Consider the following 23,750-nt stretch of genomic DNA (forward strand, 5'->3'; position numbering starts at 1 on the left):
TACCTTGATGAATGATCAAATATATTTTCAAGCTAAAAAGTTTTTTTTTTTACCATATAAATACCCTGCAATGTGTGACTTCACGCCCCAAAAACCTTAATTCAGATATAGGATACATGTATGGAAGCCCATTCCCGCCATAAAGCAATAATAATGAGATAAGAAGTCAATTATGGAATACAAATTTTAATTGTCAGGAAAAGTCACAATTACAAAAAGTTTTAATAAAAATATAAAAAGTCAATTATAACATAAAAAGATGAAATTAAAACAAAAAGTTATAGAAAAAAATCATAATTGTGACAAAACATTATCTTGCACCCAGCGCAAGTGACTTTGTACACCGACGCATGTATCATTCCTATTTTGCACCCGCGCAAAGCGCGCTTTTCCCTCCACAGAAGCACGTCGCTAAACTAGGGAATGAACTTGCGCTCCCTGGGCGGTTCAGCGCAAAAAAGGAGGCGTGTTCCGGCGCAAACGTTCCTTCATGCTATTTTGATGTTTTAGAAAACAATTGCGCCACTAACCAGGAAAAAATTGTTTAAAGTCAGTGGCGCGTTGCGCATGTTATTCATATGCTATTTTAAGGGTGCATGCTTGGCCAGAATCAATGAAGTGTGTGCTCAACGTGCACTTTGATTCTCTCATCTACACAGAAGCAGCAGTTTTCATTTTTTTGCAAATCATACATTATTACAATAGATAGATAGACAATGTATTATAAAAGCATACATCTAGCTTACACATTTACCCAAATTATCATACGCCTGTTTAACCGAAGTTAATTTGGGTGGGTTTCTCTATTTCAATGTAACTTCTCTCTTTTACGGCCGTGACGAGAGCGTTGCTCTCCTTGGCTGTGAACCGCTCCTGGCGCGCGCCTGGCAAATCCGCCGTTACAATAGCAATCCGCTATGGAAAAAGCGCGTCTGCTCTTAAAGGGAATGTGAGATGTCGCTCTGATTGGTTTATTTCACGTTACGCCCAAACCACACCTATGAATAATGAAGCTACTTCAGACCAACCCATTTTAGATTTGCGCCTGGCGCAAGAGTCATTTATCCCGCCGGGAAAATAGCAACAGCGCCGAGACCCGCCCACAAAGTTACTTGCGCTTTGCGCTTGACACTTGCGTTTCAGATCGTTAAAATAGGGCCCTTAGACTTTTTATCTAATAATTATGACTTGATATTTCACCAAAGCATGATTTTTTTCTTATGTGGCAGAAATGAGATTCCATGGTGATATGAGCTAGTGTCTTACCATCAAAAGAGTCCTGTTTCTGGGCCTCATGGAACTGAATGCATGTGTTGTACTGGGGTAGTTCCCTTTCGAGAGGTCTCTCGTGTTGCTTACGGCTAGCTTACGCTATGGGAAAACTCCTTTTCTCGAGAATATTGGAGCCAAATCTTTAAAACGCAGTGCAGCTACACAACATAAACAGATGAACGGCGAGGACGGTCATTGGCTGTGCTGCGGCAACTGCACGAATCTAAGGCGAGGCGGCTCAGACGCACGAACCAATTCCAGGTTATAAAACCTCATAAATGTGGACGGCGAGGCCCAGCCTGTCACCACACAGATATCTTCAATGGGTATTCCACTTGACCAAGCCCAAGACGAGGCCATGCCTCTCGTGGAATGAGCTCTGACGCCTAAGGGGCAATGAAGGCCCTTAGACTCATAAGCCAGCGCGATAGCATCAACTATCCAGCGCGATAATCTCTGCTTTGAGACGGCGAGCCCCTTGGTGCGGCCACCAAAGCATACGAAAAGCTGTTCCGATTGTCTGAATGAGGCAGAGCGCTCCAGATAAACTCTGAGAGCCCTGACGGGACGGAGAAAATTTGCGTCTCTTTCATCCTCTGGTGAGGGAAGAGCTGGGAGTGAAATAACCTGTGCTCTGAACGGAGTCAAGAGCACTTTAGGAATATAACCATTCCTTGGCTTGAGGACGGCTCTGGAGTCGTTAGGCCCAAACTCAAGGCAGGATGCTTCAGGTCCGCGGACCGAACGGCTCAAAACGGGGCACCCTTCAATGCTTCCAGGACCGTGGAGAGGTCCCAGATAGGCACAGAGGGGGGTCGCGGAGGGTTTAGCCTTCTTGCCCCTGTAAGGAAGCGCACGATGAGGTCGTTCCTTCCTAGTGATTGTCTGGCCACAGGACCGTGAGATGATGTTATGGCCGCCACAAGCGTGGAGGGGGTGCGACCCACGTCTAAGAGCTCTTGCAAAAAAAAACGAGTACACTTGGTACTTCGCATGAGTAAAGTCCAGGCTCCGTGCTGCGCACCAGCCAGAGAGCACCCCCCATTTCTGAGCATAGAAGTGCCTAGTTGAGGGCGCTCTTGCTTCAGTGATGGTTTTTAGCATTAAGGGCCCATAAATCTCCGTCACGACTTATGGGCCCTTCATGTATGGCCCCTCAACGGGTACCCGGGAGTATCCCGGATAGGGTGCTACAAACCATCACTGAAGCAAGAGCGCCCTCAACTAGGCACTTCTATGCTCAGAAATGGGTGGTGTTCTCTGGCTGGTGCGCAGCACGGAGCCTGGACCCCGACTCATGCGAAGTAGCAAGTGTACTCGCTTTATTTGCAAGAGCTCTTGAACGCGGGTCGCACCCCCTCCACGCTCAAAGTATATGTGGCGGCCATAACATCATCTCATGCTCTTGTGGCCGGACAATCACTAGGAAGGAACGACCTCATCGTGCGCTTCCTTAAAGGGGCAAGAAGGCTAAACCCTCCACGACCCCCCTCTGTGCCTATCTGGGACCTCTCCACGGTCCTGGAAGCATTGAAGGGTGCCCCGTTTTGAGCCGTTCGGTCCGCGGACCTGAAGCATCCTGCCTTGAGTTTGGGCCTAACGACTCCAGAGCCGTCCTCAAGCCAAGATATGGTTATATTCCTAAAGTGCTCTCGGCTCCGTTCAGAGCACAGGTTATTTCACTCCCAGCTCTTCCCTCACCAGAGGATGAAAGAGACGCAAATTTTCTCCGTCCCGTCAGGGCTCTCAGAGTTTATCTGGAGCGTTCTGCCTCATTCAGACAATCGGAACAGCTTTTCGTATGCTTTGGTGGCCGCACCAAGGGGCTCGCCGTCTCAAAGCAGAGATTATCGCGCTGGATAGTTGATGCTATCGCGCTGGCTTATGAGTCTAAGGGCCTTCATTGCCCCTTAGGCGTCAGAGCTCATTCCACGAGAGGCATGGCCTCGTCTTGGGCTTGGTCAAGTGGAATACCCATTGAAGATATCTGTGTGGTGACAGGCTGGGCCTCGCCGTCCACATTTATGAGGTTTTATAACCTGGAATTGGTTCGTGCGTCTGAGCCGCCTCGCCTTAGATTCGTGCAGTTGCCGCAGCACAGCCAATGACCTTCCTCGCCGTTCATCTGTATATGTTGTGTAGCTGCACTGCGTTTTAAAGATTTGGCTTCAATATTCTCGAGAAAAGGAGTTTTCCCATAGCGTAAGCTAGCCGTAAGCAACACGAGAGACCTCTCGAAAGGGAACTACCCCAGTACAACACATCCATTCAGTTCCATGAGGCCCAGAAACAGGACTCTTTTGATGGTAAGACACTAGCTCATATCACCATGGAATCTCATTTCTGCCACATAAGAAAAAAATCATGCTTTGGTGAAATATCAAGTCATAATTATTAGATAAAAAGTCTAAGGGCCCTATTTTAACGATCTGAAACGCAAGTGTCAAGCGCAAAGCGCAAGTAACTTTGTGGGCGGGTCTCGGCGCTGTTGCTATTTTCCCGGCGGGATAAATGACTCTTGCGCCAGGCGCAAATCTAAAATGGGTTGGTCTGAAGTAGCTTCATTATTCATAGGTGTGGTTTGGGCGTAACGTGAAATAAACCAATCAGAGCGACATCTCACATTCCCTTTAAGAGCAGACGCGCTTTTTCCATAGCGGATTGCTATTGTAACGGCGGATTTGCCAGGCGCGCGCCAGGAGCGGTTCACAGCCAAGGAGAGCAACGCTCTCGTCACGGCCGTAAAAGAGAGAAGTTACATTGAAATAGAGAAACCCACCCAAATTAACTTCGGTTAAACAGGCGTATGATAATTTGGGTAAATGTGTAAGCTAGATGTATGCTTTTATAATACATTGTCTATCTATCTATTGTAATAATGTATGATTTGCAAAAAATGAAAACTGCTGCTTCTGTGTAGATGAGAGAATCAAAGTGCACGTTGAGCACACACTTCATTGATTCTGGCCAAGCATGCACCCTTAAAATAGCATATGAATAACATGCGCAACGCGCCACTGACTTTAAACAATTTTTTCCTGGTTAGTGGCGCAATTGTTTTCTAAAACATCAAAATAGCATGAAGGAACGTTTGCGCCGGAACACGCCTCCTTTTTTGCGCTGAACCGCCCAGGGAGCGCAAGTTCATTCCCTAGTTTAGCGACGTGCTTCTGTGGAGGGAAAAGCGCGCTTTGCGCGGGTGCAAAATAGGAATGATACATGCGTCGGTGTACAAAGTCACTTGCGCTGGGTGCAAGATAATGTTTTGTCACAATTATGATTTTTTTCTATAACTTTTTGTTTTAATTTAATCTTTTTATGTTATAATTGACTTTTTATATTTTAATTAAAACTTTTTGTAATTGTGACTTTTCCTGACAATTAAAATTTGTATTCCATAATTGACTTCTTATCTCATTATTATTGCTTTATGGCGGGAATGGGCTTCCATACATGTATCCTATATCTGAATTAAGGTTTTTGGGGCGTGAAGTCACACATTGCAGGGTATTTATATGGTAAAAAAAAAAACTTTTTAGCTTGAAAATATATTTGATCATTCATCAAGGTATAAAGAAAATATGCTATTAGTTTTTACTTGATGGTTACACCACATGACATTTGTTCAATTTAAACTTCTTGTTGAACATAAAAGCCATATGAAATCAACACAGATACAAAGATTACATACAGTATATCTAAGAACTTGGCATACTGTATGTGTTTAAAACTTTTTTTCCCATTATACTTCTTTATCTTGGGCACTCTGATTTCCATTTTGCACCAGTGATCACTGGTTTGTGAACTTGGAAAGCTCTTGACCAGGAACTGGCATGTGTTTTTTGATGTACACAGTTGATATTATGTATCAGTCTCCAACGCGCGTTCACGAGAGCACCACGACGCATGCGCGACCTGCATGCATCTTCCTCTGCTTGTAGGTTATATGTCAGAACGCCAGCTGCTGCGTCATCACCACACACGTGGTGCTCTCGTGAACGTGCGTCGGAGACTGATTCTTTTGTTTTGTTTTTTAAATTGAGTAGAAACTGCATAAAAAAAATTCAGTAAAAAGTGTCCAGGGATGTTTTCTCTGTAGTTAGTGATTAAGGAAATGTTTTTACATTCAAATGATGAATGCATGAAATGTCTGAGCATTTCTGTTGGTCTCTGGCAGATGAAGGGTCTGACACCACAGCTGCCTCCAGACTCAGAAGAACAAACACTGCAGCTGATGTCTGAGGCTGAGCAGAAACTGATGCTGCTGAAGGAGGAACTACAGGGCAAAGATCTGGCAACCATCCTGAAGGAGATAGAGGAAGAGGAGGTGAGGAACAATGATTAGTCAAGTTGCTGTTATTGTATTTTGGGTTGTTGAAGATTTGTAACTATTGAAACATTGACTGTTTTGTTTACTTTAGGAATATATGTCATATTTAACTTTTTTGGAAGTTGTCAAATAACGCTGACTAATATTACTAATATGTTGTTTATTTCATGCCCCTTTGCAGTTCCCTCGTCTCGGTTACTAACGTAACCTAGCTTACCTGGCTAGCTTACGCTATGAGAAAACTCCATTTCTCGAGAATATTGAAGCCAAATCTTTAAAACATAGTGCAGCTGCACAGCATACACAGATGAACGGCGAGGACGGTCATTGGCTGTGCTGCGGCAACTGCACGAATCTATGGCGAGGCAGCTCAGACTCACGAACCAATTCCAGGTTATAAAACCTCATAAATGTGGACGGCGAGGCCCAGCCTGCCACCGCACATATCTTCAATGGGTATTCCACTTGACCAAGCCCAAGACGAGGCCATGCCTCTCGTGGAATGAGCTCTGACGCCTAAGGGGCAATGAAGGCCCTTAGACTCATAAGCCAGCGCGATAGCATCAACTATCCAGCGCGATAATCTCTGCTTTGAGACGGCGAGCCCCTTGGTGCGGCCACCAAAGCATACGAAAAGCTGTTCCGATTGTCTGAATGAGGCAGAGCGCTCCAGATAAACTCTGAGAGCCCTGACGGGACGGAGAAAATTTGCGTCTCTTTCATCCTCTGGTGAGGGAAGAGCTGGGAGTGAAATAACCTGTGCTCTGAACGGAGTCGAGAGCACTTTAGGAATATAACCATACCTTGGCTTGAGGACGGCTCTGGAGTCGTTAGGCCCAAACTCAAGGCAGGATGCTTCAGGTCCGCAGACCGAACGGCTCAAAACGGTGCACCCTTCAATGCTTCCAGGACCGTGGAGAGGTCCCAGATAGGCACAGAGGGGGGTCGCAGAGGGTTTAGCCTTCTTGCCCCTTTAAGGAAGTGCACGATGAGGTCGTTCTTTCCTAGTGATTGTCTGGCCACAAGAGCGTGAGATGATGTTATGGCCGCCATAAGCGTGGAGGGGGTGCGACCCGCGTCTTAGAGGTCTTGCAAAAAAACCGAGTACACTTGGTACTTCGCATGAGTAAAGTCCAGGCTCCGTGCTGCGCACCAGCCAGAGAGCACCACCCATTTCTGAGCATAGAAGTGCCTAGTTGAGGGCGCTCTTGCTTCAGTGATGCTTTTTAGCATGAAGGGCCCATAAATCTCCGTCACGACTTATGGGCCCTTCATGTATGGCCCCTCAACGGGTACCCGGGTGTCTCCCGGATAGGGTGCTACAAACCATCACTGAAGCAAGAGCGCCCTCAACTAGGCACTTCTATGCTCAGAAATGGGTGGTGCTCTCTGGCTGGTGCGCAGCACGGAGCCTGGACCCCGACTCATGCGAAGTACCAAGTGTACTCGTTTTTTTTGCAAGAGCTCTTGAACGCGGGTCGCACCCCCTCCACGCTCAAAGTATATGTGGCGGCCATAACATCATCTCATGCTCTTGTGGCCGGACAATCACTAGGAAGGAACGACCTCATCGTGCGCTTCCTTAAAGGGGCAAGAAGGCTAAACCCTCCGGGACCCCCCCTCTGTGCCTATCTGGGACCTCTCCACGGTCCTGGAAGCATTGAAGGGTGCACCGTTTTGAGCCGTTCGGTCTGCGGACCTGAAGCACCTCTCGCTCAAAACTGCTCTCTTTCTGGCGCTCGCTTCAGTCAAGAGAGTGGGCGATTTACATGTGCTATCAGTGAGCGCGTCCTGCCTTGAGTTTGGGCCTAACGACTCCAGAGCCGTCCTCAAGCCAAGGCATGGTTATATTCCTAAAGTGCTCTCGACTCCGTTCACAGCACAGGTTATTTCACTCGCAGCTCTTTCCTCACCAGAGGATGAAAGAGACGCAAATTTACTCTGTCCCGTCAGGGCTCTCAGAGTTTATCTGGAGCGTTCTGCCTCAGTCAGACAATCGGAACAGTTTTCGTATGCTTTGGCGGCCGCACCAAGGGGCTCGCCGTCTCAAAGCAGAGATTATCGCTCTGGATAGTTGATGCTATCGCGCTGGCTTATGAGTCTAAGGGCCTTCATTGCCCCTTAGGCGTCAGAGCTCATTCCACGAGAGGCATGGCCTCGTCTTGGGCTTGGTCAAGTGGAATACCCATTGAAGATATCTGTGCGGTGACAGGCTGGGCCTCGCCGTCCACATTTATGAGGTTTTATAACCTGGAATTGGTTTGTGCGTCTGAGCCGCCTCGCCTTAGATTTGTGCAGTTGCCGCAGCACAGCCAATGACCGTCCTCGCCGTTCATCTGTGTATGCTGTGCAGCTGCACTGCGTTTTAAAGATTTGGCTTCAATATTCTCGAGAAAAGGAGTTTTCCCATAGCGTAAGCTAGCCTTACGCAATTCTCGTTCCCTCATCTCAGGGAACTGAGGTTACGTTTGTAACCGAGACGAGGGAACTGCAAAGGGGCATGAAATAAACAACATATTAGTAATATTAGTCAGCGTTATTTTAGAACTTCCAAAAAAGTTAAATATGACATATATTCCTAAAGTAAACAAAACAGTCAATGTTTCACTAGTTACAAATCTTCAACAACCCAAAATACAATAACAGCAACTTGACTAATCATTGTTCCTCACCTCCTCTTCCTCTATCTCCTTCAGGATGGTTGCTAGATCTTTGCCCTGTAGTGTCTCCTTCAGCAGCATCAGTTTCTGCTCAACCTCAGACATCAGCTGCAGTGTTTGTTCTTCTGAGTCTGGAGTCAGCTGTGGTGTCGGACCCTTCATCTGCCAGAGACCAAGAGGAATGCTCAGACATTTCATGCATGCATCGTTTGAATGTAAAAACGTTTCCTTAATCACTAACTACAGAGAAAACATCCCTGGACACTTAATGAATTTTTCTTATGCAGTTTCTAAAAAAAAACGTAAAAAAAAAAAACATTCTAAAACACCTATACTATGTATCAGTCTCCGATGCGCATTCACGAGAGCACCACGACACATGTGTGTGTGTGGTGATGACGCAGCAGCTGGCGTTCTGACATATAACCTACAAGCAGAGGAAGATGCACGCGAGGCCGCGCATGCGTCGTGGTGCTCTCGTGAACGTGCGTTGGAGACTGATACAGAAGGGGAGAAATTACTGAATAAAGTTGACATTTTGTTTTTTTTGGTGCACAAAGTATTCTCCATAAAATTAAAGGGATGGTTCAGAGTAAATTCAACCCAGGGTCCTTTGCACCATGACCTCAAGCCAAACACCCCTGGAATGCTTGAGGCTGCTGCTTCAGCATGACACGCGTGATGACATCCTCATCATTGCTCCTGTTGTCCTCATCTGTTGACAGAAAAGACATGCAGGTGTGTAAGGTGTGTGTCAGCTCTGTCTGCTAAACGTAATAGTTCTGTTATTGTAACAAATCCACCACCACTCTGTACAACAGAAGGGTGAGCTTTAACTTCCACACAGTGTACAGATTAAGGAATGGAACTAAATCAGAACAGCACAGGTGAACATCTTGATAAGAGGGAGCTTTTGAACTGTGTACATCAAAAAACACATGGCCGTTCCTGGTCAAGAGCTTTCCAAGTTCACAAATCAGTGATCACTGGTGCAAAATGAAAATCAGAGTGCCCAAGATAAAGAAGTATAATGGGAAAAAAAGTTTAAAACACATACAGTATGCCAAGTTCTTAGATATACTGTATGTAATCTTTGTATCCGTGTTGATTTCATATGGCTTTTATGTTCAACAAGAAGTTTAAATTTAACAAATGTCATGTGGTGTAACCATCAAGTAAAAACTAATAGCATATTTTATTTATACCTCGATGAATGATAAAATATATTTTTCAAGCTAAAAATAATTTGTAAATATATCAAGTAGGATTTTTTTATTGAGGAGTTTTTTTTTACTACATAAACACCCTGATATGTGTGACTTCACGCCCCAAAAAGCTTAATTCAGATATAGGACACATGTATGGAAGCCCATTTCCGCCATAAAGCAATAATTATGAGATAAGAAGTCAATTATGGCATAAAAATTTTAATTGTCAGGAAAAGTCACAATTACAAAAAGTTTTAATTAAAATATAAAAAGTAAATTATAACATAAAAAGATTAAATGAAAACAAACAAAAAGTTATAGAAAAAAAATCATAATTGTGATAAAACATTTAGACTTTTTATCTCATAATTATGACTTGGTATTTCACCAAAGCATGATTTTTTTCTTATGTGGCAGAAATGAGATTCCATGGTGATATGAGCTAGTGTCTCACCATCAAAAGAGTCCTTTTTCTGGTCCTCACGGAACTGAATGCGCGTGTTGTACTTGGGTAGATATTCTGCTATCTTGGCAAGGAACTGCAAAGGGTCATGAAATAAACAACATATTAGTAATATTAGTAAGCGTTATTTTACAACTTCCAAAAAAGTAAAATATGACATATATTCCTAAAGTAAACAAAACAGTCAATGTTTCACTAGTTACAAATCTTCAACAAGCCAAAATACAATAACAGCAACTTGACTAATCATTGTTCCTCACCTCCTCTTCCTCTATCTCATTCAGGATGGTTGCATGATCTTTGCCCTGTAGTGTCTCCTTCAGCAGCATCAGTTTCTGCTCAGCCTCAGACATCAGCTGCAGTGTTTGTTCCTCTGAGTCTGGAGGCAGCTGTGGTGTCGGACCCTTCATCTGCCAGAGACCAAGAGGAATGCTCAGACATTTCATGCATGCATCGTTTGAATGTAAAAACGTTTCCTTAATCACTAACTACAGAGAAAACATCCCTGGACACTTAATTAATTTTTCTTATGCAGTTTCTACTCAGTTTTACCAAAAAAAACAAAACATTCTAATACACTACCTATACTATGTATCAGTCTCCGACGCGCGTTCACGAGAGCATCACGACGCATGTGTGTGTGTGTGTGTGTGTGTGTGTGTGTGGAAATGACGCAGCAGCTGGCATTCTGACATATAACCTACAAGCAGAGGAAGATGCACGCGAGGTCGCGCATGCGTCGTGGTGCTCTCGTGAACGCGCGTCGGAGACTGATACAGAAGAGAAGAAATGACTGAATAAAGTTGACATTAAGGCCACATCCACACGAAGCCAGAGCTTTCCCTATCCGATATTTTTTTTCCCCGTTCAAAAAAAAAATTCCGTAAACACGGCGTCGTCTCAAGAAATATCTGCGTACACACGAAACCACTGAAACCGACTCAAAACGATGTAGTATACATGCCAGACCAGTATGTGGCGCTGTAATTCTGCCACAGACATACACTAAAAACGGAGAAGAAGACTTAAAGCATGAGCATAAACCTAAACCTTGCGCGCTGTATACAACAATAATATTAGGCACAGTAGATTCTTTTTTTCTTTTCTTTTTTTTTTTTTAAACAAGAACTTTGTTGAACAATATGAAAAACCATAAATGTAGTTGCTGTGACTTGACGGTGTCTGACTAGTTGACACTTGGTGTGATGACATCATCGTTTCACAAAATGTACGGATTGGCCGTACACACGAAAACGCAAGGGCGGCGTTTTCAGATTTATCCACCTTGGGACCCGGTTTCAAAAAATAGCGGTTTCAGTCTCCGAAAACGCCGGATCCGTGTGGACGAAACGCCAATACGATAAAAAATGTATACGTATACAGCGAAACGCGTCTCCGTGTGGACAGGCCCTTAGTTTTTTTGGCGCACAAAAAGTATTCTCATCACTTCATAAAATTAGGGATTAGGGACTTTTATGGGCTTTTCCCAAATCACGGAAGTGACCTCGACTTCCGGGTTAGCGGTAGCACAAGCCATCAGGCAAATGTTATTTAAATATACATTTATACAGAAATATACAGAACCTATTTGTACTATTGTAGAAGTTTGGTACCACTGTAGAAGTTTGGTACCATTCCGGGCATTATTAGTGCGGTAATTTACGAGATAAAACCTTGGGTCCATTAGCGCCTGCACTAAGCCATTCGGCTGTTATCTTTAAATAAGCTCTAACTTTAATAATATTCGACCAAGAGAAAAAGGCTTCTTTTTAAAATGTAATAAAATAAAATAAAAAGGCCATGACCATGTTGGCTCGAGGTCATGGTGCAAAGGACCCTAGGTTGAATTTACCCTGAAACCAGGGGGTTTATGTATTTGACAAGATTCATTAGTACCAGTGGTATGTGCTTCAGTTTTTCACTGAGGTGCTTCACTCCTGCTTTGGCAGCGTTCAGTGCATGTTTGAGTCCGTACAGACGATCTTTAGCTGCATCACGGCGCTGCTGCGTCTGCTCAAGCTGCTGCTGAAGCTCACAAACCTGCAGAGAGCTGACCGAGGACAATAATGTTATGTTACTATTCAGTCACAATAACAGAGAATGTGAAGTGATATCATATTCACACTGTCTACAATGTCTGCTCTTACCTTGAGAGTTCAGTTTCTCCTGAGAATTTCATATCCTGAAGCTGAGTTCGAAGCATATTCCTCTCTTCCTTCAGTGGAAGCAGCAAACTCTCATTTTCTGCCTTCATCTTCTCCAACCGTTCCTGTGTTTTTCTCCGAGAGATAAACAGGCCCACTAGTTCCTATTACAAGAGAAATCAGGAATACACATTGCTTAACACAAGAACAGAATAAACATTGCTTAACAAGGAGTAATCTATATACACTTGAGGGGGGGGGGGGGGGGGGGGGGGGGGGCATTACATATACTTCAATGTATATGTAATGAGTGATTATAATCAAGGTATTAATCAATATTTTTCCTTCTAAATATCAAATGAGTTAAATGACTTCTCTGGGGATTTTACTTTGTTATAGAAGTTACCAGTGTGATTACTGAAATGTTCTTTTCATGTATTCTTTAATGTCTGTGTTTGATATCTGAATGCAGTAACAGTGCTTGCTCATTTAGCCCGGCTTCCAGAAATGAAATATGGATTTGTTTTGTGTTTGAGAAAGGTCTTCAACGTGTTAAAACATAGGGTCATTGAAGCCAATAGTTTAAGGGACCATTTCTTTGTTAAAGCCTTACTTTCCAGTTAGACTAAAGTGTAGCTCTCCTTGAGAGAAAGAATGCATTATCTTGATGTTTTGAGAGGACTCTCCTGTTTATAGTTAGAGCCTGGCCAAATCCAACCTTAGAGGAGCTGTGTGTCGGTGTGTGTGTGTGTTAGTCTTCTTGGTTACAGGTTAAGGAACCACTGGCATTATTGGAGATTGACTGAGTTATTGTTCTGGACATGCTGGCGCCCAGCAATGCAGATCTGTGACCTGGAAGGTCACGACGTGTCTAACTTCAGGGTCTGAGTGTCAGCGGCATAATCGATAGAGATATGCTTCCGTCTATATGTATATGTGTGGAAAATTACTATGTTTATCTATTTCTTAGCCAATCAGAAACTGCAACCTGAATAAAGGACGTAGCTTAGACCTTGGTGAAGGGTATAACTGCTGTGTGTGTGTGTGTGGTGTAGGATATAACTGCTGTGATCTTTGTAACTGTAAGTGGGGCGGCCTACGAACTACTGTGTGAGTCTTGAAGCTGAACTTCTGCTGATGAAACTGCAAACTATCTTCAGTAAAACTTTTCTTTAATTTATTATAATTCTGACTCCGGGGTCTTCTTTCAAACATCTGGTCCTTGCAGGGTTCCCACTCTAAACCAAATGTCAAATTCCCTGACTTTTCCCTGACTTTCACTGACTAAAAAGATGAATTTCCATGACCTATAATGAACGGCAAAACAGGCCGCTGTTTTGCGGAGCACCGAGCAGACAAAAAACAGCCACAGACAGTGTTTTAAATCCAACCAATTTGAGCCGTGGATACATTAATATTTGAACTTGAATGACTACACCGTATGCAACCAACCGACTGGATGTGAAAGCTATGAGTGTAAAGTTTGAAAAACTGATGTTTTCATTAAAATGTTACAAACACTAGGCTTTCTGTTAAATGGTTATGATGATTATTTACACTACCAGTCAAAAGTTTTGGACAGTAAGATTTTTTTAATGTTTTTTAAAGAAGACACTCCCCAAGCCTGCATTTATTTGATCCAAAGTACAGCAAAAACAGTACAATTTTGAAATATTTTTACTATTTAAAATAACTTTTCTGTTTGAATATACAGTAGTCAACATTTGAAGTGGATCAAAAAAGTGCATCAAAGTTGTCCTAAGACAAGAACTCTTAAAAATCTTACTGTCCGAAAACTTTTGACTGGTAGTGTAGGTCTGAAATAATTATTTGCTAAATATAAATTATTTAAGTCCTGGAAAACCCATAATATTTGTCCTTCAAAAGTAATGTTGGTAGTTTATGATTTATTAATTCTACCATGGTAAATTAATGAAGGTAAGGGCTGCGCATGATCAATTTAAAAATTATTTGCTACTGCCACTAGGGGGCGAAATGCGACAGTCGTATCCTAATGCCGTGTGCAGTGAAAAGGCTGCTTACCGTGACCCTTTTATAATTATAATTATTATTTTTTTAGCTTACCTTGTCCTAACCTGACGTGACAAAGCTACAAGACGACAAAATCAATCATAAATCACAGCCAATCATAACCGCGCGTGGGCTCTGTTCGCAGCTAAACACGAAAACCAAACGGAATTAAACAAAATTAAACAGTAACTGTACGTTCACACCGCCGCCGACTTGAGCTGCAAAGAAGCTCTGGCCGCCCTGTCAAGGACGCTTGTCAAAAAGTACGGGGAAGCTTGTTGACGCTTTGGCCGCTCTGAAGTCTGTGTCACACCATGAAATGTTATAATGACAGTATTTTTATAACCGTTTTGGTCACATTTGGTCGGGGGAAAAAAATAATTAGCTATTATTATTATTATTAATAGTGAGTGCACGCGCGGTCGGGGCTCTCTCTCTCTCTCTCTCTCTCTCTCTCTCTCTCTGCTCGTTCTTATATATTATGCCCTGTTCAGCGCGCCCTGTTAAACTGACAGGACTTAAAAACACATGTAAATGATAAACTTTCACTCAATGGTTAAACTGCAATTAATCCGATAATGATAAGAAACCCAGCAACGGCGATGATCAGCTTCTCCTCCATTTCAATGTTTTTGGTAGGAACGAAAGTTTACATCGAATGTTTCTCCGGAATCAGCCAGCGCGAAGGACGTCTATATTCTGATTGGTTTTTGGCGTTTTGCCGCTGCTTGCCGCTGAACCGCGTCATAGCTCATTACCATAAAGTTGAGCTACTTTCAACTTTTTGATTGACGCTCAAAACGCGACGCCGATGTATTTGACGCTCCTTGCAGCTGAGAGAAGCCAGCTTCCATTGAAAATGAATGACTTCCGGTAACTTTGGAAGCTCAAGTCGGCGGCGGTGTGAACCAGGGGCGTTTCTAGGTTTTAAAAACACCAGGGGCTGAGCCCAAAACATCAGGGGCTGGGTAACAAGATAACATGATTCGATACAGAGAATAATGTATATTTTGGGCCTATATGCAGGGGGGCAGACTGGTTAAAAAATGCAGTCCTGGCACTGCAGCCACACCATGGCATACTACCACACAGACACACACATTAAAATGTGAGGTGGTTGGGGGGCATGCTCCCCCGAGAAAATTTGGATTTCTCAGACCTACATATGTGCATTTTAAGGTGTTTGAACTTTGAAGGCCAACATTTTTTGATAACAATAGCTTTAAAAGCATGTCAGTGGGCAGTAGCATAAATTATTTGTCAAGCAGATAACAGATTCTTAAACATGAGAATGAGGATAAATGTTGAAATGAATGATCCACACTATAAAATGGAAATGCAAAATGTTTCTGCTTATTGTTGACAATACACAACCACATATTCCAAACAGGAATGGCCTTAAATGAGAAATCTTTCAAGGATTATTTTGCATAGATGTAAACTTTTTAGCATTAAAGATTGGTTTCAGCAACTTGTTTCTTTCTTGAGTTAATCAATGTTTTTGGCACTATTAAATCAGTTCAATTAAATTTCAATTGTTCACTCATAAAGACAGTCACTTGTCACCATTACTGGCCTAATGATGCAAGTTGTGCAAACACAGACAAGCGGAGTGATAGAAACTGTGAAAAGGCTGATGCTGGTGAAATATTCGAACACATTCGAGGACCTTATATAGGCTACATATCAGAGTTAAATAGGAATACATTGTAATAATGTTAATCAAGCAGACTAAATCACACGACTGCGCAGCAATATTTCAGCACATTATACAAAGGAAATAATACAGATCTAGACAAATTGGGTTGCTTATAGTTAAAAGAATGTCATGAACGACCATTTAGGCTAGATGTAGGCCTATTTTTCACATTTTTGGTCACAAAATATTTAGTCAGTTTTGATGACTTTGCAATATTGATAAAATATTAGAATATTAATAATGAAAATTGAGTAGGGCTACGCCAAAATGTGTAACTGTAGCCTACAAAGGAATACAAAAGCCCCGACATAGAGTTTTGACGCAGCTTTAATCTCCCTTTTGGTTATTTCAATACTTAATTGACGACAGAACACGACGTTACATGCTAGTTTATTTTGCATGATACAGGGCACGCCGCATTTGCGCGTGATTGAAGAGTGCGCGCCGCGAGCAAACGGCTGGCACGACGTAAGTAAGTTAGTTTTTCTGTGTTTTACTGACATATAGCCTGACAACATCTGGTGTGACTGAAGACTGTGCGGCGGTGCTGACTGCGTTTTTTTTTTTTAAACCGGTGCGGCGCGCGCGCCCCCGAAGTTCATCCGTGAGAAACTTGAAACCGGTGCTTGAACTTGAATTCAGGTGACTCATTAACTCTCGCGCTACTGTCCACGCCCTGCTCTCACGGCTCGTGGACTTGTGCTGCTTGCCACTTTGCCTAATAATAATTATCAATAAATTAATTTTTTTGAGATCCGGGGCTATACAAAAAACATCCGGGGCTGAAGCCCCGAATGCCCATGTCTAACGACGCGCCTGGTGTGAACATACAGTAAGCACAACAATACAGAAAGATGTGTGAAACAGCACGATAAAAAAAATCGGTATAGAAAAATTACATTTTGATAAATGGAAACTAAAATTTAAAGCAACAAACTAAATTCCCTGATATTCCATGACTTGGACAAAAAATATATAAAGTTCCCTGACTTTCAATGTCTGGAATAGACCTTTTAAAATTCCATGACATTCCAGAAATTCCATGACCCGTGGGAACCCTGTCCTTGTGTCCTAAACTGTTACCCCCCTAACACACTGAAAACAGTTGAATGTTGTGTTGTGTGTCCTCACCCGTGGGTCTGTGACTCCAGTGGCCTCTCTGATTTGCTGGAAAGCTTCCTCAAAAGGAGAGATGGCCTCCACTTCTTCTACTGCGTTGGCACTGCTCTTGGCCTCGCTGCTCAGCTCGTCGGGGAGCTATTTTTCAACATTGATAATAATAAGAAAGGTTACTTGAGCACCAAATCCATATTAGAATGATTTCTGAAGAATCATGTGACATTGAAGACTGTATATGATGCTGAAAATATAGCTTTGCATCACAGGCATAAATTATATACTTAAATAGAAAACAGTTATTTTAAATTGTAATAACATATTTCGCAACATTACTTTATTTCTCATCAAATAAATGCAGCTTTGGTGAGCATAAGAGACTTAATATCGTAATTATTCCAAGCTTTTGACCGGAAGTGTATATACTTATAAATAGTTGAATTGTCTATTTTATTTTATTGTTGTGAGCTTTGCAGCATGCTAACACAAAGCTCTATTAACATCAATTGGGAGTCCAGTCTCCTGTGCACTTCACATGAGAAGTGCTATTAGTATGACACACATATCTTTATGCTTATTAGAGTATTACATTGTTATCTGATGTGTGATGGATGATGCTCGCTCTTCTCTTCCTCTCCTTTGCCTGAGCAATCCTCTCCTCCTGCTGCTTCTTGTAGAGGGAGAGGATTTTCTCTCGCCTTCTGCGCTCTCTGCACACCTTCTCGTCCTGAAGCTGCAGCTCAGCCTGGACACACACACACACACACATCTTAATGAAATGAGGCATTTATAGAGCGCTCTCCCCTCAACCACCACCAGTGTGCAGAATCCACTGTCAGAACAATGGCGCCAGTGCGCTCACCACACACCAGCTATAGGTGGAGAGGAGAGAGAGTGATAAAGCCAATTGAAAGCATGAGGATTCTTATTCGTAGGCCATGATTGATAAAGGCCAATGGAGGGAATTTGGGCAGGACACCGGAGTTACACCCCTACTCTTTACGAGAAGCATTACTTGCACAACCTTTACCATGGCACACTTACACGTATGCTTGCTTTATTATCTCATTACATTTTTTGGTTACACTTTATTTTACGGTGTCATTGTTACAGTGTAATTATATATTTAAGTACTGAGTAATATTAATTAAGTGCATGTACTTACTATAGGGTTAGGATTAGGGTTTGGTTGAGGGTTAGTTGCATGTAATTATGCATAATTAACTGGTACATGTAACATATGTAACAAGGACACTGTAAAATAAAGTGTTACCCATTTTTTTTAATCATTTATTAAATGCTTTGTCTTTACCATGGCTGCATCCTTTGAGGATTGAGCGTCACCGTTCGTGACCTGCAGTTCTTTGAGCACTTGTGTCTGCCGGTGGATCTCTGCCTCCATCCTGTCCAGCCGTGGCTGAAATGTAAAACTGTCTCCCTGAAGAAACAAATAAGAGGATAATCATAAATGTTTATTTACCATGATGCTGTTCAAAAGATTGGGGTCGCTAAGAGTTTTAATCTTAAAGGGATTATTCACCCAAAACTGAAAATTCTGTCATTATTTACTCACCCTCATGTGGTTCCAAACCCATAAGACTTTCGTTCATCTTCGGAACACAAATGAAGATATTTTTCTGTCCCTCTATTGACAGCCTATGCAACTACCACTTTCAAGCCCCAGAAAGGGAATAAGTAATCACCGAAAAAGCACCGTGGCGCATGTGTGTTGTTGTTGCATGAACGCATGCTGGAGATTAATATTTTGTAAATAAGGTGGTAAATTATGTTTGTTTTTTTCGCAATATTTAATATTATTATATATTAGAATATTACGAATATTTCTTTTAAATATTTTTAAAAGATTACTTTAATGATGTCTATACTACCTTTCTGGGGCTTGAAAGTGGTAGTTGCGTAGCTGTCAATGGAGGGACAGAAAGCTTTCAGATTTCATAAAAAAGATCTTAATTTGTGTTCCGATGATGAAGAGTAATTAATGACAGAATTTTCAATTTTAGCTGAACTAACCCTTTAATGAAAGAAGTCTCTTATGCACACCTGTACAATTTAAAATAACTGTTTTCTATTTTAATCTATTTTATAATGTAATTTTTTCCTGTGATCAAAGCTGAATTTTCAGCAGCCATTCTTCATTCCCAGTGTCACATGATCCTTCAGAAATCATTCTAATATGCTGATTTGGTGCTCAAGAAACATTTATGATTATTATAAGAATAAGAATATATTTTGAATGGTATGGATGAGTGTCATTGGATACATTGGATTGCTTAAATTTTCAACATTAAATATATGGGGTATCATGCTTTATAATACACATCTGTGTGGGTTTATGTGTGTGTGCTGTGTCAGTCTGTACATGAACCAGTTCATCTGTTCTTTCTCAGATACCTGTAGTTTGTCCTTCTCTTTGAGGTATCCTCGCATTACGTTCTTTGCTTCATGACGTTTCAGCTGCGCTTCCTCCAATCTGTTTTCCAGAATGCGCAATTTCTATAAAACAAGCACACAAGTTCATTCATTTTCTTGCTTGAACTAACATATTTAATTGTGCTCATCGATACAGGGTGGCTAAACACTCTGCTTCCCACTAATCAAGACAGAGGGGAAGACGAAAGACTTGAGAGAAGGAAGAAGAGCATTTACAATGGAAGAATGACCACTTAGGGAAACTTATGGCAGAGTTCCCTTCTTTACTCTAATTCTCATTATGATGTGCAAAAAAATCGTATTCTCGTGAATTGTTTAGATTATATAATAATAATGGTGATAATAAAACTGTGGGCATGGTTTACAGTAATTGCAGTAAGGAGAAATTGGGACAAAAATGATTTGACTGGAAAAAAAGGCTCAATATTCTTACTGCTTTTTTTCCTTTCGATTTTGGGAATTCTTAAATTGTAAGATTCACCAGTGTTCATTCAAAATAAAAAAAAGAGACAATTTCTACCTTTTCCTCGTCTAGTTCCTGGTTGTCAGGCAGAGGCTTCATGCTCTCGTACTGGCGCTTCAACTCCTCCAAACGCTGCCTCTGTGTGTCAGTGGTTTGTTTCAAAGCATTCAGCTTCTTCGCTTTATCACAAACCTCCTTCTCCAGCACCGTCAGAGCCGACTGCACAACAAAAATGACTGTCAACCACAACTGATATGCAGGTGATTCTGTAACCACTGGATAGTACAAGTGAAAGAAGTGGAAAAAGGTTTTTAAATAACTGATATAAAGGTTCATTTAACCTCACCTTAACAGGCATGTTCCTAAATGATTCATTCTCCATCCCACGGTCTTGAAAAACATCCTTGGTTACTTGTTCCTCTCCCTGGAACAACCAAGACCAAGATATGCATCAAATACATAAAGCTATAACGTGACTTAAATGATATGGATATGTTTTAACATTACATATGTGTGTGTGTTCATAATGTCTGACCTCAGCCAGTTTCTTGCGCATGTTTTCATTCGCATGTTTCAGCTGCCAGATGGTTTCTCTGTTCTTCTCGATGACAGACTGAGAGCTTTCGAAATTCGCGCTTCTTTCTCTCTCTAGTGGACAGAGAGAAACATTCAGCGGCCATGCGAAGTTGGGTTTAATTAACCCTTGTGCATTGTTTCAATTTACAACCTTTCGTTATGTTTCGTGGCTGAAAACAGCCACTACTTTAAACTGCTGTAAAAATGTATCAGATAAATATTTTTTTCAATTTTTTTTGCATAAATCTATTAATCAACCTCAGTCCTGCTCAAAAATACTAAATGTTTAAAAAAAATTCAGGATTTTAACTCTTTAATTGCCAAATTCGTAAATGATGTCACTGATTTGGAAAAAAAAAAACACAAAATTACTAATTTTCAATATAAAATGAGATTGTGGACTGGATTTTTTTTTTACCTTTTATCACAGTCTTGGACATGTCAACGATTAGAAACAACATTGGTTTTGATGCATTGTTAGTTTTTGTGCAGCATCAGATTTTTACTTTTTCTCCCTCATTTACTGTTCGTGGCTGTTTTTGCCCCATTGACTTCCATTATAACCACATTTTTTGATTGCAAAGCCATGACACCATATAATCATGCATTTTTGATTGTTGGTGGTTTTCCCTGTTGGGAAGAGGTAAAATTTGTAATTTTTACTGTTGATAACCAGGTGGCACCATTAACCCTTTAGATAGGCCTGTGCAAAAAAAAGCTTAGTTTCTGGCTTTTACATGGAGTTATATGGAGTATAATAGCATATTTGTGTGTGTGTGTGTGCGTGTGTTTGTGTTTGTGTTTGTGTGTGTGTGTGTGTGTGTGTGTGTGTGAGAGAGAGTATGAGAACTCACCTTGATGCGTCTGAGAAAATCAAAATATGCACCTCAGCTCTCAGAACTACATGGAGTAAACAAAAACAAAGTAAGTGTATTTATGCATCTGCTGCCTTTTGATGGTGAGAAATACAGACTAAACAAAGCAAGTGGATTTAAACACTTGCATGCAAGCCTGCTGGTCATTTGATGGTGAGAAGAGCAGCAAGCAACATGAGAAAGGGCTTGACTTGTAGTGAAGTTTTAGAGATGATTATGCAGCCTGACCCCTGTGGCGAGCTGCAGGATGTATCATCTTCTCACTCTGACACCACAGACTCAGGAGAGTCAGATCCTGATTTGGATGTGGCACCCTCATCATCATCTCTCCTTCAGTGGAAGCTAGAGGAGGATCGGAGAATCCTGGATCTGGGTGGATTGGGAGAAAAGGCGAAGTGTGGTTTTCCACCAACGCGGAGACAACTCCCTTTCTTCAGCCTGCCAGAGGTGTGACTCCAGGGCCGACACGCTATGCCATCGCAAGGGTCCAGAACATGGATTCTGTGTTCAACGGATTCTGTTTTTTACGGAGCAGATGATTGACCTCATTGTCAGCATGACCAACCTCCATGGGCGCCGCACAATGAGAAACTGGACCGGGGTGGACTCCACAGATCTCCGTGCCTACATGGGGCTACTGATTTTGGCCGGCGTCTACAGGTCCAGAGGGGAGTCCACACGTTGCCTGTGGGATCATCGCCTTCCCCTCCTATTTTTACTCCGTAAAAAACAGATTGAACACAGAATCCATGTTCTGGACCCTTGCGATGGCATAGCGCGTCGGCCCTGGAGTCACGGGAGTTGGCAGGCTGAAGAAAGTTGTCTCCGCGTTGGTGGAAAACCACACTTCGCCGTTTCTCCCAATCCACCCAGATCCAGGATTCTCCGATCCTCCTCTAGCTTCCACTGAAGGAGAGATGATGATGATCTGGATGATGAGGGTGCCACATCCAAATCAGGATCTGACTCTCCTGAGTCTGTGGTGTCAGAGGGAGAAGACGATACATCCTGCAGCTCGCCACAGGGGTCAGGCTGCATAATCATCTCTAAAACTTCACTACAAGTCAAGCCCTTTCTCATGTTGCTTGCTGCTCTTCTCACCATCAAATGACCAGCAGGCTTGCATGCAAGTGTTTAAATCCACTTGCTTTGTTTAGTCTGCATTTCTCACCATCAAAAGGCAGCAGATGCATAAATACACTTACTTTGTTTTTGTTTACTCCATGTAGTTCTGAGAGCTGAGGTGCATATTTTGATTTTCTCAGACGCATCAAGGTGAGTTCTCATACTCTCTCACTCACACACACACACGCACACACACACACGCACACACACACACACAGACACACACACACACACAAATATGCTATTATACTCCATATAACTCCATGTAAAAGCCAGAAACTAAGCTTTTTTTTTGCACAGGCCTATCTAAAGGGTTAATGGTGCCACCTGGTTATCAACAGTAAAAATTACAAATTTGACCTCTTCCCAACTGGGAAAACCACCAACAATCAAAAATGCATGATTATATGGTGTCATGGCTTTGCAATCAAAAAATGTGGTTATAATGGAAGTCAATGGGGCAAAAACAGCCACGAACAGTAAATGAGGGAGAAAAAGTTCAAATCTGATGCTGCACAAAAACTAACAATGCATCAAAACCAATGTTGTTTCTAATCTTTGACATGTCCAAGACTGTGATAAAAGGTAAAAAAAAATCCAGTCCACATTCACATTTTATATTGAAAATTAGTCATTTTGTGTGTTTTTTTTCCCCAAATCAGTGACATAATTTATTAATTTGGCAATTAAAGAGTTAAAATCCAGATTTTTTTTTAAACATTTAGTATTTTTGAGCAGGACTGAGGTTGATTAATAGATTTATGCAAAAAAAATTGAAAAAAATATTTATCTGATACATTTTTACAGCAGTTTAAAGTAGTGGCTGTTTTCAGCCACGAAACATAACGAAAGGGTAGTAAATTTGCCCACAGTGTACTGTTGAGTTTTTGAAAAATTTCAAAGCATTTTCCCAAAATATGTATCAAAATAAGATTACAATACAATAATAAGAAAATAATTGAAATACTCATTATTCCACTACTGCCGCAATATTAACGTTACTGACTATTTAAGCAGGTTTTAAGTTAACGTTAACTGTTTCAGCTTAATTGGCGAAATCTGTAATAAAAAACTTAAGTTACCCAGAAGTTGAATTTTTCGCTGGAGCTCGGAAACATTTCGCTGAATAGCTGGCATTTTTATGAATATTTATTATATTATAAAGGTTTAAACAAAGATTTCTGTCTCTAACTGTGTTACCGCGCCAGTAAGTTAGTTTGAAACTCGTTTGTGTCTGAAACTCTATGTCGTTGCTTAGCAACTGAACCACAGCTGGACGTTGGCTCATGAATATTAATTAGTTACGTACCTTTACGCCAGAGCCATATAGAGAGAGG

The 23,750-nt window shown here is 41.8% G+C and overlaps 2 protein-coding genes across 2 annotated transcripts; both read right to left on the bottom strand.

Moving 5' to 3' along the window:
• Positions 1-8,341: 8,341 nt before the first annotated feature.
• LOC309513999 (outer dynein arm-docking complex subunit 3-like) lies at positions 8,342-12,187 on the bottom strand (the record flags this gene model as incomplete). Its single annotated transcript, XM_082190117.1, has 5 exons — positions 8,342-8,977; positions 9,925-10,009; positions 10,194-10,343; positions 11,830-11,983; positions 12,081-12,187. 5 exons carry the CDS (start codon positions 12,185-12,187, stop codon positions 8,889-8,891), a joined length of 585 nt encoding a protein of 194 aa, XP_082046243.1. The 3' UTR covers positions 8,342-8,888.
• Positions 12,188-15,147: 2,960 nt separating this feature from the next.
• LOC309514000 (outer dynein arm-docking complex subunit 3-like) lies at positions 15,148-23,550 on the bottom strand (the record flags this gene model as incomplete). Its single annotated transcript, XM_082190118.1, has 9 exons — positions 15,148-15,189; positions 16,939-17,064; positions 17,513-17,668; positions 18,236-18,361; positions 19,336-19,437; positions 19,895-20,056; positions 20,184-20,261; positions 20,373-20,485; positions 23,496-23,550. The coding sequence occupies 9 exons, from the start codon at positions 23,548-23,550 to the stop codon at positions 15,148-15,150; spliced, it is 960 nt and encodes a 319-aa protein (XP_082046244.1).
• Between the last annotated feature and the right edge of the window lie 200 nt (positions 23,551-23,750).

The sequence above is a fragment of the Leuciscus leuciscus genome, assembly GCF_965113295.1.
Source record: "Leuciscus leuciscus genome assembly, chromosome: 14".
NCBI lineage: Eukaryota > Metazoa > Chordata > Actinopteri > Cypriniformes > Leuciscidae > Leuciscus > Leuciscus leuciscus.